Raw genomic sequence first — 7,500 nt, 5'->3', positions numbered from 1 at the left:
TACGAGACACGTAAGGGAACAATTTTTTTTGTTTTTCTTTTTGTCTTTTTTTTTTCATGACTTTGTTACTCTCATTGTTTGAACTTTTATTGATCTTATTTATTGTTTCTGATAAGAGATAGAAAGAGAGGGAGACACTTTTGTTGTTTGTACATTATTAGTAGAAGTATCTTATCATTACAATATTTTTCATACAATTTTTTAATTCATCATGATTATCTTATATGACTTGTACATACTTAAAGATTTTATTTTGTGCTTTTTCATTATGGAAATAGAAAGTTTAACTATGCGTGGAGGCAGTGGTGCTGTTGGATCAAATGCTGATATGAAATTGGAACCATCTAGTCCTACAGAAAAATATACTTTCTCTCGTTGTAGTAGTACAGGATCTGTAAATACTGCATCATCGTCTGCTCATAATACAGGTGAATAATGATAGACAATTTACATTTAAATATTATCATTTGAAAATAATATTTAACAGGAATAGGTGGGTTTGATTTGATTTCAGAGGATGAAGACAGTGATAATAAAAATTCAACGATAAGTTATAAAGAACGACGTAGAGAAGCACATACACAAGCCGAGCAAAAGCGTAGAGATGCCATTAAAAAGGGATATGATTCGCTTCAAAATTTAGTGCCTACTTGTCAGCACACCGACTCATCCGGTTACAAATTATCCAAAGCTACAGTACTTCAAAAATCTATAGATTATATACAGTTTTTGTTGCAGCAAAAAAAGAAACAAGAGGATGAACGTAATGCATTGAGAAAAGAAGTTGTTGCTCTACGTATTATGCAGGCTAATTATGAACAGATTGTGAAAGCTCATCAAACACAACCTGGTCATGCAGAAATGCGTATATCGGATGAAACGAAATTCCAAGTGGTAGAGAAATCTTTTTGTTTTCACCCCTTTTATTTCATTTCCCAAAATTCTTTTATCGCTTTTCTTCTTTTTTTATTATTATTATTATTATTATTATTATTATTATTATTATTATTATTATTATTATGATATCATATCGTAGCATTATTTTTGTACTTCTTTTTTTCTATTTTTAGTTTCAGGCGATTATGGATCGTTTATTTCAAAGTTTCAACAACATCTCCGTTGCGAATTTTGCAGAATTGTCCGGTTGCGTGTTTAGTTGGTTAGAGGAACATTGCAAGCCTCAGGTGACTCATCCAATTTATTGTTTATCCAAACATGTTGTCAAAAAGAAAAAGAAACAAAAAAAAACAGACAAACAAAAGAACAAACAAACGAATGAACAAACAAACAAACAAACAAACAAACAATAGGAATATAATTGGACTCGTTCGCATTAACGAGAACAAATTACTTTCAGACTCTTCGCGAGGTAGTACTTTCCGTTTTACAGCAACTCAACAACCAAATCAGCTAGTCGAATGTACCATCGGAGTTGTCTCCATCGCACAATATCCCTGTTTTATCAACTTGTATCTATATCTTTCAAAGGGATACTTAAACCGATCGTCAATGAAGTTACCAGAGGGGATGGGAGATGAGTGTCGTACAAGAAATAAAAAAGAAAAAAAAAATAATAATAAATAAACAAAACAAAAAAAAATGAGATAAAAAATACATATATACATATATATGTATGTATGTATGTATGTATATATATTCATATATATATATATATATATGTGTATATATATGTATATATATATATACGGGTAGCTTATAAAATGATCGCACGACAAAAATATACATAGAGATTTATTTTATATACGATCATAGGCATAGAAGAAATTGGCGCCATTCTGTGATTTTTGGCGCGTAATATGAATCCACGTTGTTATTATTGGCCGCGTGTAAAAGATGATGTGTTGAATATTTTTATCAGATTTTTCTATTAAACATATATATATATATACATAAACACACACACACACACATACACAGACATACATTCACACACATACACATCACACTTCGTCGTGTACATACTCGCGTATATGTGTGACGAGACGCGACATATGTATATCGATGTGTATCTAAATATGTACATACATAAGAAAAAAGATCTACGAAATCGCAGCTTGGAATAAAATTTAATACCTCACAGACTCTTAACACTATGGTCCACACAAGACAGTGTAAAAATTGTTATCTCTCTTCGATAATTCGAGAAAGTGTTATTCTCTTATTTATTTTTTTTTCTCTTCATTTTCTTGACTTTTTTATTTTACTTGTTTTTTTTTTTACCTTTTCTTTTTTTCTTTTCTTTTACTTTTGCCTTTTCTTTTTCTTCTTCTTCTTCTTCTTCTTCTTCTTCTTCTTCTTCTTCTTCTTCTTCTTCTTCTTTTCTTTTTTCTCTTGTTTTATTGAAACGATCAAGGATATACAAATGGTTTCGTCGATATACAATTAACAATGATAATGACAAAGAACGTTATAGTTTTTATACGTCTTTTAAACTTTTTCCGATTCCGTAGGCATACTATCGCCTTGAGTAATATCGTTCATAGGTATTGCGTCGAATTTTTGCCTATTATTTTCATCAGCTTCTTGTAAAGAAATCCGACGAATCGTTCGTCTCCTTTTAGATCTTTCGTCGGTTCGACAGCACAAATCTCGAAAAAGACAGGCATAGCAAGCAAGTAATATTGTCATCATTGCGATACCACCGATCATCAGGATAACTGCCCAGAAAATAGACGCCTCGTCGTCCATCTCGTTCTTTAAACTTTAAATATCCTTTCTTCCAAAGTGTCCTTTAAGATTTGCTGAAATAAAAAATATAGGATGTACATATATTTATGTACGTATATATGTATGTATATATGTATGCATGTATGTATGTATGTATGTATGTATCTATTTATAGTATCGAAAAGAACATCATATATTGTGTGTTTATATAAGTCATGAAAGAAATTGAAATATATCGGTCAACGTATCGATATGGGAAAACTTTGAACAGTTTTCTTCGAGACAACCAGGCGTCACGTATAATAATAGAAAATAGGGATGGGGGTAAAGAAAATGTAGGATAACTCGGAAAATGAAAACACGTATATCATCCGGAAATCATTTTTTCCTTCTTTATTACTTTTTCTTCTTTCATTCTTTCTTTCTTTCTTTATTTATATATTTATTTGTTTGTTCTTTTTTTTTTTTTTTATTATCAACGTGTATTCGGTATACGACTACATTTACTTCCGAGAAAGTGTTATGGCCTTAGAGAAAATATCCTTATTTTTTATCTCTCCTCTCGCACTTAGGATAAATAAGAGGTCATGGGCTTGGCAATACCCATGAGAGAAAAAGAAAAAGAAAAGGAAGAAGAAAAAAAAAAAAGAAAAAAAGAAAAAAGGTCTAAATATCGTCGAGCAAGAACTTTGTGGTTATCGTGAAAGTATACATATATTACATGAGACAGAATTTACACGTAAAACGATAAACTTGTAGCTTATAAATTACGTTCTAGTTTTTGTGTTAATTTTTTATTTTTTTTCTTTTTTTTTTTTTTTTTTTTTATTTTTTTTTCCCCATTTTCTGTTCCTTTTTTCTTTTTTATCTTTATTTTCCCTATTTTTTCTTATTTATTTATTCGTTCATTCAATCATTCATTCATTCAATCATTCATTCATTCGTTCATTCATTTATGCATGCATGTATTCATACATTCAATCATTCATTCATACATTCGTTTATTTACTTACTTATTCATTTATTTCTCATTTCTTTAAGTGTGACATTTAACTTGAAAAAATAAAAATTAATTTTTCATTTCAATTGATCGGCCCAAAATTTGAGCCAATGATTTGATCATAGATTTGATGCGAACGCGTTATATATCCGAATATATAATAAATCAATTTCAAAGATTGCCGTATCGAAAAAGTTTTGTTTCTTTTGAATTATTAGGGAATAAGAAAAAAGAAGAGAAAGAGAGAGAGAGAGAGAGAGAGAGATAAACGCAATTTTTTTTTTTTTTTCAAAAAGATAGAAAAGTTGTTATCATTGCGATTATTTTCTTCATAATTTGAATTTCATTCTTTGTTATTACAACGTGATAAATCTCTCGTATCATTTCTTCTAATATGTTTCTTCCTTCTAAGGAAACAAAGTCTTAAGTTTTTTTTCATTTAATCTTTGAAAATTATTCTAACGTAAAATTACGTTAATATTGTCGCGAGATGAAATTTCCAATATGTTCGCTGTATGTATATTATTATTTTTTTTCTTTTTTTCTTTTCTTTTTCTTTTTGTTTCTTTTCTTTTTTTTTTCTTTTTTAATTCTAGAAAATCATTCTAAAAAATCAATAAGAAAAATAAATGCGATTAGAAAAATTTCCTTTTCCATTTTTCTTCTCTTTCTATTATCGTTCATTGTTGAATAGAGATTATAACAAAAAGAAAAAGAAAAAGAAAAAGAAAAAAAAAAGAAAAAGGAAGAAAAAATTAATTTGTCGTGAGGAATTATTGAATTACTTCGTAAGTTTCACTTGTTTTTTTGTTTTTTTGTTTTTTTGTTTTTTTAAATCCCCTTAGAATGAAATTTCAAACTGTGATATTCCTTAAAGATTAATTCTATATATTTCAAATTTAGAAAGATAATTATCTTGTCGATCGACAACGTCGATTTCTCACGAGGAAATTTATCTCACGAGAAATTTTTCGATTATCTTTCTTAGGAATTCTTGGAATAGCGAACAACGGAGAGAACTATGTCATGTTAACTATGTTGATAATGATTTAAAAAGAAAAGAAAGAAAAAGAAAAATAATAAAAAAAAAAAAAAAAGAATTAACAGTTACGCTTATTTCTTTCGATCGTTGCAAACCAGGTTGGATATGTAACAGCGTGTGTTACGCTTGAATAACTTTTAATTATTTCGGAATGTAAATATATCTTTTATGACTTGAGATCGTAAAAAGTGAGGAAATGTAGAAGTAGGTAAACGTAGATAAATATTCTCTCTCTCTCTCTCTCTCTTTCTCTTTCTCTCTTTTTTTTTTTTTTTTTTTTTTATTTTTTAATATCTGTCTTAATAGTTAAAACGTTTACGTACAATTATTAGAACGTTAACGTTTTTATAAAACTATATTGTATATTCGTTTATATTTTTATTTCTCTCAATGAAATCGAACGTTGTATGTTGAATAAAATTATTTCACTTTCTCAATGATCTATTTTTGTTTCCTTCAGTTTTCTAATCATAGAATTAAAACGTTATCATAGAATTAAACGTTAGAATTAAAACGTATGAATTAAAACGTTAACATTTTTTTTTCTTTTTTCTTTTTTTTCTTTTTTTTTTTTTTTTTTTTTTTTTGTGAAAATATAACGGAACTTTAATTTGATTCTCTTCGAAAAAGTTTTTTGTTCGTTTTTATATTAATCGGCCCGTAAATCGAATTTTTTAAATTAAATTCTCTAGATGAAATCGTACGTTGAATTTCATATAAAATTCTTTTTTGCCTTCCACGAATATTTTTATTGATATCATTTATTTCTCTGTTTCTTTTTTTTTTTTTTTTTTTTTTTCTTTTTTTTCTCTTTCTCTCTCTCTCTCTCTCTCTCCATCTTCGATCTTCTAAGTTACCAATTAGGATGCTTTAAAGTTTAATCGTCGTAATAAGATATTCGAATGAGAAGAGGATGTATTTCGTCGGCAGACACCAATAAAACACAAGAACTTAATAAAGACGTCATAATGGTGCCGAGTACGATAGAGCAGAGGCTATATTGCGATTATAGGAAATAGAAATTGCTGTTTATGGGATGATGCACTTACTGATGTTATATACTCGAAATTAACGATACGATGGTAAAGAGAAATTCACGTGAAAGAATAAGAGAAAAAAGAAGAAAAGAAAGAAAAGAAAGAAATAAATAAATAAAGAAGATTTTCGATAGATCGCCATGAGATTAATAAAAAGGGAAAAAATTGAAAATTTACGTGAAGATGTATACTCATGAAAGATTCATAGAACGAAGTATGCTTCGATACTTTCAATGTTCATTGTATAAATATTTTACGAGGAGTGAATAAGAAGTCTGTATTTTTACATTTATTCTTCTTTTTTTTTTTTTTTTTTCTTTTTTTTCTTTTCTTTGGAGAATACCCAAAGTCATCTGATCGATGAAAATACATATGTTTACGTATTTACATTACTTTCATATATTATTGATTTGATTCATATTATTAATGTCATAAATAAGCAGTTCTTTGTATTAAAGCTTTATACTTATTTATGAATCGATCCAATATGTTTTCAATTCATTTTTTCTTTTTTTTTTTTTTTTTTTTTTTTTTGTAAAATCATAAGTATTGAAAAAAAGTAAACAATTGTGATGCAATTGAAAAAGGTATTTGTGCGTAATTACGTAGAAGTAATTACTAAAAAAAAAAAAAAAAAAAAATAACAGGACGAGTAAATCCGATAGTATATTTAGAAATTTTTTTTATTTCTTCTTTTTTTCCCTTTTACTCTAGCAATCAATTACGACGTTCGAGTTTTGTGTAATGATTTGTTTTAGAAATTTTTTAAAATTAAAAGAGAGAGAGAGAGAGAGGAAGATTAAATAATTTTTAAAAATAATAGATAAGCGATTATTTTGAGGAAAAAAAAGAAAAAAAAGGAAAAGAAAAAAAAAAAAGAAAATAAAATAGAGAACGAGAACAATCATATAGGATATTTATTTATTTCGAAAGACAAAAAAAATATCCAATTAAATTTCCAAATTCTAAACTACAGATATTTAGTTAAAATGATTTGTTTAGTCGTTCCTTTGTAGAATTGATTAACTCGATCAAACGAAAGAAAGAACTATGTAATAATAGATTCGATATATCGTACACAATTCATTGAACAGTTGCTTTTGACAGGTACAAACAGCTTTTAATCGTTTAACGATCGAATTTCATTTGCTCTTGTAGTTAGATCGAATTTTCCAAGTGTAAAAAGCCGTTTCGATGGATTAATTCAACCGTAGAAAATCGATTTTCCAATTAATTACAGAGCATCATCGATAGAATACAATTTATTAACAATTTAAACGTTCACGAGTATCAAGGAAAATTTCGTGTTTCGATAAGTCGTTATGTTTTCCTCGTTATTCGCATTTTCGTTAACAACGGATTTTTTTCTTTTTTCCTTTTCTTTTTCTTCTTCTTTTCTTTCTTTTTTTTCTTTTTTGTTTTCATTGTTTCTTCGATTTTTCTTATTGTTACAAATTTCATGCTTAAGTTTGACGATACGTATGAAATATGAAAAGAACTTCGGTGATAATAAAATGATCAAGATTTTCATCTTAATTGAAAATTTTATATTTAAATCGACAAAATCAATGATCTATGAAAAGAACGTCGAAATCAAGATTTTTATCATTCTCATTTGATCGAACGATTTTTTTCTTTTTTTTTTTTTTTTTTTTTTTATAAAAATCGACGAAATATAAAAGAAGCACAGTGAACGCATTTTAAAACAATCCACAAATTTTTATCATATTTAT

The 7,500-nt window shown here is 27.5% G+C and overlaps 2 protein-coding genes across 4 annotated transcripts in view; one reads left to right on the top strand and one right to left on the bottom strand.

Annotated features, from left to right (window-relative positions):
* The window catches only part of bigmax (helix-loop-helix-leucine zipper transcription factor bigmax), a 2,676-nt gene extending 603 nt beyond the window's left edge, over positions 1 to 2,073 (top strand). Inside the window, exons 1-5 of one of the 3 annotated variants that reach the window (XM_085654860.1) lie at positions 1 to 10; positions 279 to 428; positions 488 to 894; positions 1,071 to 1,184; positions 1,358 to 2,073. The exon at positions 1 to 10 is cut by the window's left edge and continues 603 nt beyond it. In XM_085654860.1, coding sequence (XP_085510986.1) covers positions 1 to 10; positions 279 to 428; positions 488 to 894; positions 1,071 to 1,184; positions 1,358 to 1,414 — 738 coding nt within the window. In that variant the 3' untranslated portion in view covers positions 1,415 to 2,073. The remainder of the gene's footprint in view (positions 11 to 278; positions 429 to 487; positions 895 to 1,070; positions 1,185 to 1,357) is intronic. The other 2 variants (XM_035861829.2, XM_035861840.2) reach the window with 2 other exon arrangements.
* A 323-nt stretch (positions 2,074 to 2,396) lies between these two features.
* The window catches only part of LOC146873242 (uncharacterized), a 5,629-nt gene continuing 525 nt past the window's right edge, over positions 2,397 to 7,500 (bottom strand). The window contains 2 exon segments of the mRNA XM_085664235.1: positions 2,397 to 2,715; positions 4,569 to 4,644. Of these exon segments, the coding sequence (XP_085520361.1) occupies positions 2,449 to 2,715; positions 4,569 to 4,644 (343 nt within the window). The 3' untranslated portion in view covers positions 2,397 to 2,448.

Source organism: Vespa mandarinia, chromosome 2 (genome assembly GCF_050613455.1).
Source record: "Vespa mandarinia isolate Hongniang chromosome 2, ASM5061345v1, whole genome shotgun sequence".
NCBI classification, from domain to species: Eukaryota; Metazoa; Arthropoda; class Insecta; order Hymenoptera; family Vespidae; genus Vespa; species Vespa mandarinia.
The sequence above is the reverse complement of the archived record's forward strand: the minus strand, read 5'-3'. Positions and strand labels throughout refer to the sequence as shown.